The following is a 13,652-nucleotide window of genomic DNA, read 5'->3' on the forward strand; positions in this document are numbered from 1 at the left end:
TGCCTTCAGCTCAGGTCATGATCCCGGGGTCCTGGACTCTCTGTTCAGTGGGGAGTCTGTTTCTCCCTCTTCCGCTGCCCCTCCCCCTCCGCTTGTGCGTGCTCTCTCTCTCAAACAAATAAAATCTTAAAAAGAAAAAAAAGGAGGGGCGCCTGGGTGGCTCAGTGGGTTAAAGCCTCTGCCTTCGACTCAGGTCATGATCTCAGGGTCCTGGGATCGAGTCCCACATCAGGCTCTCTGCTCAGCAGGGAGTCTGCTTCTCCCTATCCCCCTGATCTCCCTCTCTGCTTGTGCACGCTCTCTCTCTCAAATAAATAATATCTTTAAAAACATGCAGATGGATACATAAAAAAACAACTATAGATATAGATACAGATATAAGTAGATGTTTGTATACATGGGTTAGTATACATAGATATATTACCTAGCTCAGTCAACTGAGATGACCTAGACACAATGACACCCCAGTAGCAAAGAACACATCAGTGCCCAGTGGGCACCCAGTGCCCATATCTTGGTTTCTAAATGCCATTCCCCTATAAAAGAAATCAGGGCATATTACACACAATTTGCAGAGATGTGTTCCTATTTTTCTTTTAAAGATTTTATTTATTCATTTGAGAGAGAGAACACAAGCAGGGGAGAGGCAGAGGGAGAAGCAGACTCCTCACTGAGCTGGGATCTTGACGGGGGCCTCAATCCCAGGAGCTGGGATCATGACGCAGGCCAAAGGCAGATACTTAACTATCTGAGCCAGCTAGGCACCCTGAGAGGTTTTCTTATTTAAAACTTGTTTTCCATTTCATCTTAGAATATTTGGCCTTTCCTGATTTTAGTTATATATCTTTTCACATGATTTATTCCTTTACAATTAATTTTGTATGCTTTTAAATGACTTTTTTATTGTTTAAAAAGTAATAAATGGGGGCGCCTGGGTGTCTCAGTGGGTTAAAGCCTCTGCCTTCAGCTCGGGTCATGATCCCGGGGTCCTGGGATCGAGCCCCGCATCGGGCTCTCTGCTCCGTGGGGAGCCTGCTTCCTCCTCTCTCTCTGCCTGCCTCTCTGCCTACTTGTGATCTCTGTCAAATAAATAAACAAAATCTTTAAAAAAATAATTTTAAAAGAGTAATAAATGTTCATTGTGACAATTAATTAAGGAGATGTATAAAGAAAATAATTAAAAATCTCAAGGGGGGGTGCCCGTGTGCTCAGTTGGTTAAGTGTCTGCCTTCAACTCAGGTCATGATCTCAGGGTCCTGGGGATGGAGCCCTGCACTGGGCTCCCTGCTCAGCGGGGAGCCTCCCCACTAGTGCTCTCTCTAGCTATCTCTGTCTCTCTCTCACAAATAAAGAGATAAAATCTTTTTTAAAACTCTACATAAAAGAATATAGTATACAATACATATAATAAACAAAATAGGTGTTAATCAATTATGTTATCAGTAAGGCTTTCCATCAATAGTAGGCTATTTAGTTTTTGAGGAGTCAGAAGTTATACAGAGGGGCACCTGTGTGGCTCAGTCGGTTAAGCAGCTGCCTTCGGCTTGGCTCATGATCCCAGGGTTCTGGGATCAAGCCCCACATGGGGCTCCCTGCTCAGTGGAGAGCCTGTTTTTCCCTCTCCCTCTTTCTGCCACTCTGCCTGCTTATGCTCTATCTGTCAAATAAATAAATAAAATCTAAAAAAAAAACCCTTATACAGATTTTTGACTGTGCCCGGGTTGGCGCCTTAAAGCCCCATGTTACTCAAGGATCAACTGTACATTGGTAGGCAAAAATGAGCCACTGATATTTATTAATATTTGAATGCTTTTGTAGGACTTTTGCATATTCTGTTAGTTTTCTATTGCTACATAACAAATCGCCACAAATTTGCCAGCTTAAAGCAACACATTTGCTATCTGACAGTTGCCCTGGATCAGGAGCCCCAGGCACAACTCGACAGGGGCTCTGCTCCAGGTCTCCCAAGGTGGTAGTTAAGATATTGGACAGGCTGTGTTTTCATCTGGAGGCTTGACTGAGGGAGAATCTGCTTCCAGGCTTACTCAAGGTGTTGGCAGAATTCATTTCCTTGCAGTTGTAGGACTAAACTGTTGTAGTTTAGGCTTACTCAAGGTGTTGGCAGAATTCATTTCCTTGCAGTTGTAGGACTAAACTGTTTTGTTGGATGTCACCTAGAGGCTCCCCCATGGAGGCTACCACTAGTTCCCTGTTACAGGGTCCTCTCCATCTGCAGTTCAAATGGCTGTTTGCTTCCTCAAGGTGGCAGGAGAGCCTTTTAGCTCCACTCTATTGAGCTAGAGTCACATAACAGAACACAATCACAGAAGTGGTGACATCTCATCACTTCTACTATATTCTATTAGTTAGAAATAAGTCGCTGGTTCTATCTGCACTCAAGGAGAAGGAATTATACACAGGCCTAAACACCAGGCAGAGGAAGTTATTGGTGGTCAGGTTAGGGTCTGAACTCTCATTTCCTCATCTAAAGTGGAATAGTTCTTAAGGAAGTTTGTGAATGTTCTTCTTCTTCTTTTTCTTTTTTTTTTTAAGATTTTATTTATTTATTTGACAGAGATCACAAGTAGGCAGAGAGGCAGGCAGAGAGAGAGGAAGGGAAGCAGGCTCCCCGCTGTGCAGAGAGCCTGATGCGGGGCTCGATCCCAGAACCCTGGGATCATGACCTGAGCCGAAGGCAGCGGCTTAACCCACTGAGCCACCCAGGCGCCCCTGTGAATGTTCTTCTAACAGGGAAGAGAGTTTGATATCTTCCATCTTCCATCTTATTTTATAGACAGAGAACAGAGGCTCCGAAAGAGTAAATGGTTTGCTTAAGTTTAGTGGATGAGTTCAGAGTTGTTTACTCCCAGGTCAGCAACTTTCTACACATCATGATGCTAATGAAGTATTTTATGGTATTTTCACTTTACACTAAAGCAAAATAAAATATATATGTATTTATTGGTAGGCAGGGCAAAAGGTGGGTGCAGGCAGTATAAAGAATGTTGCATGTACACTGTCAAGTATGGCAACCAGCATGTGTATTTGTGTTTTCTGGGGGTGCTCAGATGCAAGAACCAGTGAGTGAAAAAGAATTACATATGCTTAGGGCAAGACCAGTATGTACCTTATTTCATTTAGGTATCCCAAAGACTCTATAAAGTAGAAATTATTATTCTACACGTTAAAAACAAAAACAAAAACAGGCTCAGTGAAGGCAACGAAATTTTTCTGGGTGCTGGCAACCATCATGTTACAGTGACCAAATCAAGGCCAAGGATGTTGCTCATTTCTGGTCCATCCCACTTTTCTATCACTAATTTCTATGATTAATTTACAATCCTGTGAAATTTTTCATAGTCTCTACAGGCTTTACCTTTTTTTTTTGGCCTGTTTAAGTCTTGCCACTCTTGGTACCTCTAAGTGGGAGGAGTTCATAATAATATACTGCTAAATCTTCTAGCCCTTTTAAATGCCTTTATCTTCCGGTTTAGTCGTGTTGCCATAAATAAGCCTAGGAAAACCTACTTCATAAATGGTTTCTGGTCCGTACGTTAAGTAACTGTGGATTTCTGTAAGTCTTCAAGTTCAAAGCACAAACGAAACACAAATAGGCTTTAAGAATTTTTGAATCCCCGTTCGTTTGCTTGATCTCCTTATTTATTTTTGGTAACCACTTCTCATTTAAGGCATACCTAAGGAACGAAAAGGATTCAGAGAGATTTAAAGTATGACTAGCCTCATTATTGAATGTTTTATAAAGTATCTATTCTTTTTTGATAGTGTTCAGGGGAAACACAACTTTCTGGGGGATGGAGGATTTTTTCCCCTTAGGTAGCGCATTCTACTGACATATATTTGGCATTCACACCCCGCCCCCAATTTTTTTTCCCCCAAGGGACCCTAAATCTCTAGTTTACAGTGTGAAACGAAACCACCCGCCGTGCGGAATCGTTCAAGGTCACTGGAGCTGGTGCCCGGTCAGGGACTGGAAGGCCCATTTCCTTCTCCAAAGTCCGCGCTCGATCTCTGCCCACCTTTGGGGGTCACCCAGGATGGCTGCAACCTGACCGGCAGACCCGGTCCACCCCCACTGTGGCAACGCTTGGATCCGCGCCTCTGGAAGGTTCCTGAGTGGCTGACGGTGGGGGCGGCTCCGGGGAAGCTGGGGCGGAGCCCGCGGCGTCCAGCAGCGGTGCTACGCCTCCCGGGGCCGCTCGGCCGCGCCCGCTGGCGGAAGCTGCGCTCCGCTGGGCTAGAGACGCTCTGGTCCAGAGACCCCGGCCGTGCGGTGGCCGCTTTCGGTGGCTCGCCGGCCGCCTGGCCTCCCACCGCAGGGCCATGCAGCGCTTAGCGATGGACCTGCGGATGCTCTCCAGGGAGCTCTTCCTCTACCTGGAGCACCAAGTCCGGGTTGGGTTCTTCGGCTCGGGAATGGGCTTATCCCTGATCCTGGGCTTCAGCGTCGCTTACGCCTGCTATTACCTGAGCAGCATCGCCAAGGTGAGCCAGGGGTTGGCGCGGGGGCGGGGGCCGCGGGGAGCTTTCACGGGAGCGACCGCAGCCGGCCAAGCTGGAACTGTCGCCGCAGGCGCGTTTGGCAAGGGCCGTCCTGGAGGCGAGAGTGCTGCTGCTCCCAAGTTGTTGCCCTTTCCGAGCATCTGATGGACGCCCTTAAGAGCGCGGGCGGGAAAGGGGGCTCGCTCTTGTCCGCGTCCCTGGGGGTCCGGCCTGGGTCCTCGGACAGCACCGGCGGACCCAGGTGCCAGAGTACTGCCCCGTCACCATTCGCTAGCCTGGCAATGCTGTAGCACTTCTGAAAATGACTCCCTTAACTCTTGCTTTCCTCTCGAAGCGTTTGGTTAAATCACTCTTTAAGTCCGTTGTGACTGCGAATTCTTTATGTCAGGCTTCTTGAAGGAGATGTAATCGGAGGGAGCGCGCGCGCGATGGGCCAGTCAGTCGTTTCTGGTTTGCGGTTGGCGGAAACTTTGTTCTGGACCCTTAACTATAATACTGGCTTTCCGCGCAGAAGCCCCAGTTAGTGACGGGGGGTGAGAGCTTCAGCCGCTTCCTCCAGAACCACTGCCCTGTGGTGACAGAAACGTACTACCCGACGGTCTGGTGCTGGGAGAGTCGAGGACAGACACTCCTGAGACCTTTCATCACTTCTAAGCCATCGGTGCAGTACAGGAAGTAAGTATATTTCCATTTGCAGTCATGTCTTCAAAACCACAGGGGTTTTTGTTTTGTTTTGTTTTGTTTTGTTTGGGGGGGGGGGTGTTTTGTTTTGTTTTGTTTTGTTTGCAAACTCCCAGTCCTTGTTTAACCTTTGGCCAGTAAGCATTTAGAAAAGAAAGGGGATTGAAAAAGGAAGGTTTGTCCCCCCACCCCGCAAAACACACTCAGTTACAGGAAAATATTCAGGTATTATCTTTCACCGCGCGCGCGCATGTGTTTCTATGTGTGTGTGTGTGCGCGCGCGCGCGCGTGCCTTGATGTAACCGGTTTATTTCTAGAGAAGTGTTTGAGGTTTACTTTTTTCCAGTTTGGCATTCATCTGGATCCTGAGAACCTGGATCCTCTGATGATATGTATCAATTCACTGATGCTGGGAGTGGGGATGGGGTGGAGAATGATGCCAATAATTTGGATTTTGCATGATGGACTCCTATAAAAGGACTTCATGTTAATAAGCAAATGGGTTCTTGATGCTAATATCCTTGAGGTGTTAAAGATATGGTCCAGAATTTATCAGTAACCAGGAGATTTTGATAGTGTCTGATACTAATTTCCCTGAGTCATCTAGTCCTTCTCGAGCTCCTTTTGTTGCCTGGAACGTTCACTATTTGTTTGGGAAAATTCTTTAAGTTCATAGACACAGTGTAAAAAGTACTTTAAAATATTTAAGAAGGAAATTTTATAATATACTCTGTGGGAAGACTGCATTATTGAGTCAAAGGGCCAGAGCAGTGATCAGATCAGCAATTTACTTATTCATAACTCCCTGATGAATTATTTGGGTGACCTCAATCAAATAGGGGTTAAACGCTGGATATTTTAGAGTAATGAGGAAATGATTAAGATAAATATGTGAAGTACTTCTAGCTCATTTTTATATGCTGCCTTTTTGTGGTGTTGCTGGAAATACTTTATGGTACTAATCTCATATCATTCTTGTAATAAAGTGATATAAGTGTGTGTTAGTGAATGCTGTAAAAAAGTTCTTTTCAGATAAAATCATGTCATATATGTATAAAATTAAGACACTAATATTAAAACATGACTTGAAACACTTAGTGAGTGTTTCATTTCTTTTATTTCTTTCCAGTGAACTTATTAAAACTGCAGATGGAGGACAGATTTCACTGGACTGGTTTGATAATTCTAACAGTAAATGTTATATGGATGCCACCACCAGACCTACTGTCTTATTGTTGCCTGGACTCACTGGAACAAGCAAGGAATCATATATCCTTCATATGATCCATCTTAGTGAAGAATTGGGATACAGGTACCAGTAAAAAATTTATTCCATTTCACATAATTTGTCCTAAATGAAGCACAAATCTACCTGTATGTTTGTTTCAGAAATATTTGTTTTCTTTTGCATGAATTAAACAATTCCCTAGATTATTATTTTTCTCTGCTTCCTCTTTTGCCTTTCTTTTTTCCCCCAGGAAGGTGCATAACTGAATCATCTCATAGGAAATAGCACTTAGCCTAGTAGACACTCAGCAGATTTTAGATGCATGAATCTAAAATCTGCTGAGTGTCTACTACTGATGAAATTAATATCACCTAGGAATGGACATAGGACTCAGGTCTGAGATGCAGTAGGGCCCACTGAAAGGAGTGCTATGGAAAAATAGCCATTACAAACCCCTGAGAGAGTACATAGTGAAGCTCGTTTCTTATTCCATATTTGAGCCCTGAATCCACTAATCTTGTATCATTGGCTCAGATCTCAAATGTAGAAAATGTTCAGAATCAGGTTGTAGGTGAGCCTTATTTTTCCAAAAGTGATCCATGCCTCTTCTGTCCACCTGGGTTTATAGATACACTTAACTAATGTCCAGTCAATGATGACATAGTATTCTTTAGTAACTTCACAAGTGACTTAACAACTTTAAGGTTTAGTTTCAGCTCTAAAATCTTAAAGTAAAATCATTGTGAAAAGTACTGCTTTTTTGTATCTGTCTTTTATCACTGATGGTAATTATTATAATGGAACACTCTGAGTTGCATTTGAAGTGGAGTTGTATCTTTTGTTAAACTTGAAACACTGTGTGAAAAACTGATGTGGGCTTTATATTAATAAAAACATTTTTATGTAAATGGGGAAATCCTTAGGAACTAATTCAATTTTAACAAGTTAACTCTGATCTTTCATTTTGTCCATGAATTGACAGTCTCTCAGACATTTTGATAGATATTCCAGAGTTATTGTTCTTGTGAAATTTGCACTAATAGCAGGAATTTGTCATTATTCCATGTTTAGCATCATCCAGTTAGATGTGAGGCTTGATTTCAATTTTGCTAAAACTTAGTCATGCTCAAAAAGTACAAATCATAAAGCCTTTTGTGCATATTTAAATTGAGGATTCTATACTTGGCCTGAGCTGCCTCCCAAGACTTAGAAGTGCTTTTAAAAACAATGTAGTTGAAACTCAAGGATTAAATTTCATAAGCCCTGGGTTGTGAGTACACAAGGCTTGTTTCCATCATTTGTAAATATTGCCAAATTTTATGACTCTGGCTATTATTACACTGTGCTTCAAAGCGTTTGGAAGATTCTAGCTCTCCTGAGAATTAAAATCTCTTCTGTTGATTCAGAAATTTTATGGAGAATATATAATATAAGGAAAGTTTTGTGCTAGATACTATGAGGAGATAAAAGAGTTGTGAGAAGTTGTCCTTGCCACAAGGAGCCTGTGAGAAGAGTAGGCTGGTCAGGGCCACTGTCAGCTGCTTTGAAAACCCAACTTATTTGGGTCTCAATAACTCTAACAGTGAATTAGACTGGGCTTGAAAGTAGCAGAATACATGAATAAGCAATGATCTGTAAACTTTTCAGTGGCCTTTAGGACCATCCCGCCCTTTTTTTAACTATAAGGGATCACTGAATCTAAGTTGGAAAGGGTGTATCAGTTAGCTTTGGCTATATAACAAAGTATTCCAAAACTTAGTAGCTAAATACAACAATCATTCTGCTCATGATTCTGTGGGTTAGGAATTTGGGCTGAGCAAAGTTGGGTGGTTCTCCTGGTCCCTGGCTGGAATTGTTCATGCATCTGAGGTCAGCAGCCAGAACAACTCCATGCATGGGGGGCCTCAGCAGGGATGACTCATCTCAGCTCCAAGTGACCCCTCATCCATTATCAGGCTCACCCTAAGTCTGTTCATTTGGTGGCAGAGGGTTCCAAGAGTGCAAAAGTAAAAGCTACAAGGCTTCTTGAGGTTCAAGTTAAGAACTCTCATAACGTTGTTTCTGCCACATTCCAGTTCAAGCAAGTCACATGGTCAACCCAGAGTCAAAGAGTAGGGAAATAGACTCCACCTCTTGATAGGAAGGCAAGGCATAGACAGTAAGGCAGTTCTGAAGACCACTGAAGTAAAAAAAGAAAAAAGAAAAAGATCTGGAACCTTGGCAGAAGGCTTGGATTGAATCCTTTGAGGTTGTGTAATATGGGGGACAGCTATGTGGGATTTGGAATTGGGTCTGAGTTCAGATGTTGGAACTTCTACTTACTATGTGACTTGGCAAATAATTTTTAACTTTACCAATCACAGCCTCTCACTTACTACAGACAGTTTAAATGAATTAACATATATAAAGTATTTCGTTTAGTGACCTGAACAAAGTAGGCCTTTAGGAATGTGTAGTCTTCCTTCCCAGACCTTCCATTCCCTGATCAGAATAGAATACTTTTTATAACTTAAGGAGCAAGTACAAGCAAACCTACCTCTTGGAAGATATAAATATCTAGTTTCCTTATAGGAATGCTTAGATTGTATTATAATGTCTCTTAATACAGCATTGATTCATAGGCAGTACAAATGCCTCAATACCTTGAGGGTGTATTTGCCTTCAAGCCCCAGTTACTATTGTGTAAAAGCTGAACATGTAGGGAGGGTCAGGTCATTAGGGAACTGTTGCTGGTTGGCTGCTGAGATATGACTTGGACATTAGAGCGATCTTAACTCCTGGCATGTGGATAAGTGAAACATAAGGGTTTACTATTGTTGCTGTTAAAAAATTTGTTTTCCTGTACCTAAAAACTGACAAAGACACAGAACTTTTCTGTTAAGGTACACCAATTCAGCATTAATAGTGGATGGCATAGAAACTAAGCTGAAGTTCGTTTAAGATCATTGTGAGTAGCAGCTTTACCAGGAAGTCAAATTGAAATGAATGAGGAATACATGATCTACCTGCCTGTCTATCTTCATTGGCTGAATACAGTATGTACTCCCTGGAAAAACCTGCCCCTGAGGGGAGAAGAGAATTGCTGAGCCAGCCAGCCCCAGTCATCCTTCCAAATTTTATCAGTCTGATAAGGCCTCCATCTCCTGGAGAATGAGTAAAGTCAGAAAGGCCAGAAGGCTAGGAATGTGTTTAGAGAGGAGGTTCCATCATAGAAATCAGAGGACTGGAGAAAAAGTTACACCCATATGATTGATAAAGTAGTTAGAAATCTTATCTATTCATTCAAGATTTGCTTTAAAAAAAAAATCTCTGTTAAGTAACACCGCCTAATAGATATTAATTTATGTATCTGAGTATTATTGGTTTTCTTAAATCTTTTTTTCCCATGGTCTGAATTAATTTTTAGCACTACAACTAAAAAGAGGGAGAAAAACTAACTCTGAGAACATCCAAATCATCTTCTACTTTGACCTCTTTTATTGAGAGCCTTCATCTACTATTTTGTTCTACCCCCAACTAGTATTAAAAAGAGTGAACATTCCAGAATTATGTAATAAATCCATTGAAATCTAGGTCAGTCATTAAGTATTTTTATCAGAACCTATATTCCCAAAGAACATCCAGTCTAGCTGAAGTGACAAAGAGTATGCAGTTGTAGGGAAGAAATGCATTAGAGAAAACCAGGACTGGCTACAAGTAACAGAAAACTCAAAATAACAGTAACTTTAAAAAGAAGTTAGAACAGGGCTCTATAGTAACAGGAAGTGCTGCATCATAACCCATGGCTGCTCTAGCTCCAGCTATCACATCTGCATTCCAACATCCAAGAAGGAGAAAAAAGACTAGAGACTGCACTATCTTTAAGCATGCTTTCTAGCAGCTGTGCACACCACTTTTGCTTCTATCATATTGGCCAGCTCTTCCTCAGCCTCAAGAGAGCCTTGAAAGTGAAAACTTTATTTTGGGCAGACACCTACTCAAGTGACATCAGGAGACTCTATGGCCGAGAAAGAAGAGGAGGATGGATCCTGGGAGATAACTAGCAGTCTGTAGCACTGAGTGGTCAGTGTTACAAGTGCCAGGATTCTGGAATATCAGACACCAAGTGAGACATTTTATGGAGGGAATGAACAGGTCAGCGATGCCAGAGGCAAGAGAAAGGGCAAGGAGAATGAAGACAGATAAAGCAAAATCGGAGAAGATTCAGCAGCGCAATGAGGAAGGAAGCCCAACTGCTGAGGGCTCTGATGACCTCAGGAGATAAGAGCAGGGCTGGATCACCCATCTTGTAAGTTTGACAGAGGAAGGAGGGAAACAGAGGGATTTGAAAAGAACAGAAGGAGGAATGGGGGTATTTTTCAAGATGTGGGTGTTTGCTTCCAGAAACTTCTTTCTTACCACATTTCTAAAACCACTTACGGAAAGCATGGACCTTTAAATGTGGTTTGACAGGATTAAGATCTTCTGTCTTTTGCTGTAGTGCCCAGCTATCGGTAGCAAGGATGCTGTTGTCCAGCATTTAGTGCTGGAGAGAAGCTGGAAGTGGGAGATGATTTAAAAGTAGTTTTCAATGTTCCTTTGCTTTCCAGTTTGGAGTTTGGACTTGTGCATTTTGTATTTTGGACGAGTATCACCAGTAGATACAAAGCTTTAGGTGACGCTTAACTTTTCCTGCAGTATCAGAAGGGCACTCAGAGGTCAGCTACCCACTTTTCCTGAGGGAGGAAGGAAGGGGAGGCAGTGGAACAAAAGGGCAAGTTCTGACCACTCCCCAGTCTAAAAGCAGTATCTTAGGTAAGAAGTCACTGTAAATTAACACCGGATGTATTTATCTAAAAGTATTTTTTAATCATTTTGTTGTTGTTGTTGTTGTTAAAACAATTTGGCTTTTAACGTTTTAAGAATGAGTTCAGTTAACTGATTATTCATTAGACTGGCTAGATGACATGATGCATACTAGAAAGCACTTGGTAAAGAGCACAGCTTATTTAATGGTATTTCTGGAAAAAAAAAGTTATGGTGGATACTCGCAAGCGGTCTTATTCCCTCAGGAACTAGTTGTTAGACATTCCATTATAAAATGATAGCTCAATTAACAAAGTTTCAGAGACTGAGCTTTTTTTTTTTTTTTTTTTTTTTTTTTTTTTAATCAGAGCTGACACTCAAAAGGTACTCTGTGTTCAGAGCGCTGGTCTTCTTTGGAAAAAGAGACATTAATGTTACTAGCTTAGATAGCCCAGGGCCACAGAGTGAGAAGGTGAAATGGATTATTGAGTCAGGTCTGCTTGGATTCAATTCCTGACTCTGTTATACATTTCTGTTTCCACAGACAAATTATTCAATCGTTCTGTACCTCCATTTTCTCCTCTGTAAAGATCACTCGCTATACCTCTTAGGACGGCAAGGGTTTTCTATATATGTGTGTATATATATATATATATATATAGAGAGAGAGAGAGAGAGAGAGAGAGAGAGAGAATGTTGTGACTCTGGAATAATCCCTATTAGTTCATAATATTAACTTAGAACACTTTTGTTATTTTTTTTAAAAGATTTTATTTATTTGACAGAGAAAGAGAGAGATCACAACAAGTAGGCAGAGAGGCAGGGGGAAGCGTGCTCTATGCTGAGCAGAGAGCCTGATGTGGGGCTCGATCCCAGGACCCTGAGATCATGACCTGAACCAAAGGCAGAGGCTTAACCCACTGAGCCACCCAGGCACCCCTTGAACACTTTTGTTACTAAGTGGGGTTTTCTGTAAGCTAGTTTAACTAGTTCTTTAGTTGTCAGAATCTACAGAAATATCAAAGAGACCCAGTTAGAATTCAAATGAGTAAGATAAATCTGAGGACATCAGAAACCAACATATACTCATATGTTAGGGAAAATGGGAGGGCTAATAGGGGGAAAAAATTCTAATAAAATGTTATAAGAGATTCCTGAAAGAGAACTTAGTGTTAGTTGTATAAGGTGTTCAGCTTCTTCACATGAGGGATAACTTTAACCCCTTTTTCTCCTTGTGGCTACTGGTTTTAAAATGCTATGCCCAAATAAAACGAATTGCATTCATTATTAACTTATTGATCTTTAATTTTTTAATTCACAGGGCCATTCAGAACTTACGATCAGCAAGAGATAACCAGAATTGCCATTTTGGTTAACTCTAATTAAATTTATCTTTATATAGTACTTACCACACAATAGGCCCCATATCAGGTGCTATACTTAGGTTGTCTTATTTCATATGGACCTAATTCTAAGAGATATATTATTATGCTCGTTTTACCACCAAAAGCAAAACTACAGTGTTCATAATTTGCCAAAGTTAGACAGTTAATGTATGACAAGGTTAAGATTGAACTGTACAGCCTTGTTACAGATAAATGTATGACTTTTTTTAGGTTCTTTGAAATGTCGATCATTCTTCAAAACTCTCCTTTACTTGGTATCTCAGATTCTTGGCTTGGGAGAACTAGCTCCTCAAATCCCATGATTATTGTCTGTTGGAATAATGTAGACCTGTAGCATCACAGGACTCTTTCATCAGAGAAATTCAAGACATGACAGGCAAATAAGTCATGTTTTCTACTCAGGGAATAGATTTTATAGGGAAAGTGTTGAAACAAGAAAATGAAGCTCTTGAACTATGAATTATGTTTCACTGTTCTCCATTACTATGTGATGATCAGGAGTTGGGTGTGTAATACAGTCAATAATATATTCTGGTTAATTATTGTGTTTGATTTTTGATGCTTTACATTCTAGGAAAAGGAATAGGAGTTATATTAATCTGTTTTAATGTATTTATGAGATTAGTGAGGTTGGAAATGTTCAAGTATTATCATTTTTTAAAAAAGAGTATATATTATGCTATTGGATGTAGTGTTGTATAAATGTAAATTAGGGTAGAATAATTGATAGTATTATCATTTTTTTAAAATATATATTATGCTATTGGATGTAGTGTTGTGTAAATGTAAATTAGGGCAGGATATTTGATAGGGTTAATCAGACTTTATACCTTTACTTTTTTTTTGTCTTATTGACAGAAGGATGTTGAAACCAGCTATGATTGTGGATTTTCTACTTCTCCATTAATTCTGTCAATTTGTACTTCATGTATTTGGAAGCTCTATTATTAGTCTTATGTATATTTGTGATTTTTGGTCTTCTTATAATTTAACTCTTTTACCATTATGAAATGTCTTTCTCTGGTTGTGAT

The 13,652-nt window shown here is 41.0% G+C and overlaps 1 protein-coding gene across 1 annotated transcript in view; it reads left to right on the top strand.

Annotated features, from left to right (window-relative positions):
- Positions 1-4,201: 4,201 nt before the first annotated feature.
- ABHD3 (abhydrolase domain containing 3, phospholipase) overlaps positions 4,202-13,652 on the top strand; it is a 42,869-nt gene continuing 33,418 nt past the window's right edge. The window contains exons 1-3 of the mRNA XM_047698526.1: positions 4,202-4,503; positions 5,033-5,196; positions 6,332-6,514. Coding sequence (XP_047554482.1) covers positions 4,342-4,503; positions 5,033-5,196; positions 6,332-6,514 — 509 coding nt within the window. The 5' untranslated portion in view covers positions 4,202-4,341. The remainder of the gene's footprint in view (positions 4,504-5,032; positions 5,197-6,331; positions 6,515-13,652) is intronic.

This window comes from Lutra lutra, chromosome 12, assembly GCF_902655055.1.
Source record: "Lutra lutra chromosome 12, mLutLut1.2, whole genome shotgun sequence".
Lineage (NCBI taxonomy): Eukaryota > Metazoa > Chordata > Mammalia > Carnivora > Mustelidae > Lutra > Lutra lutra.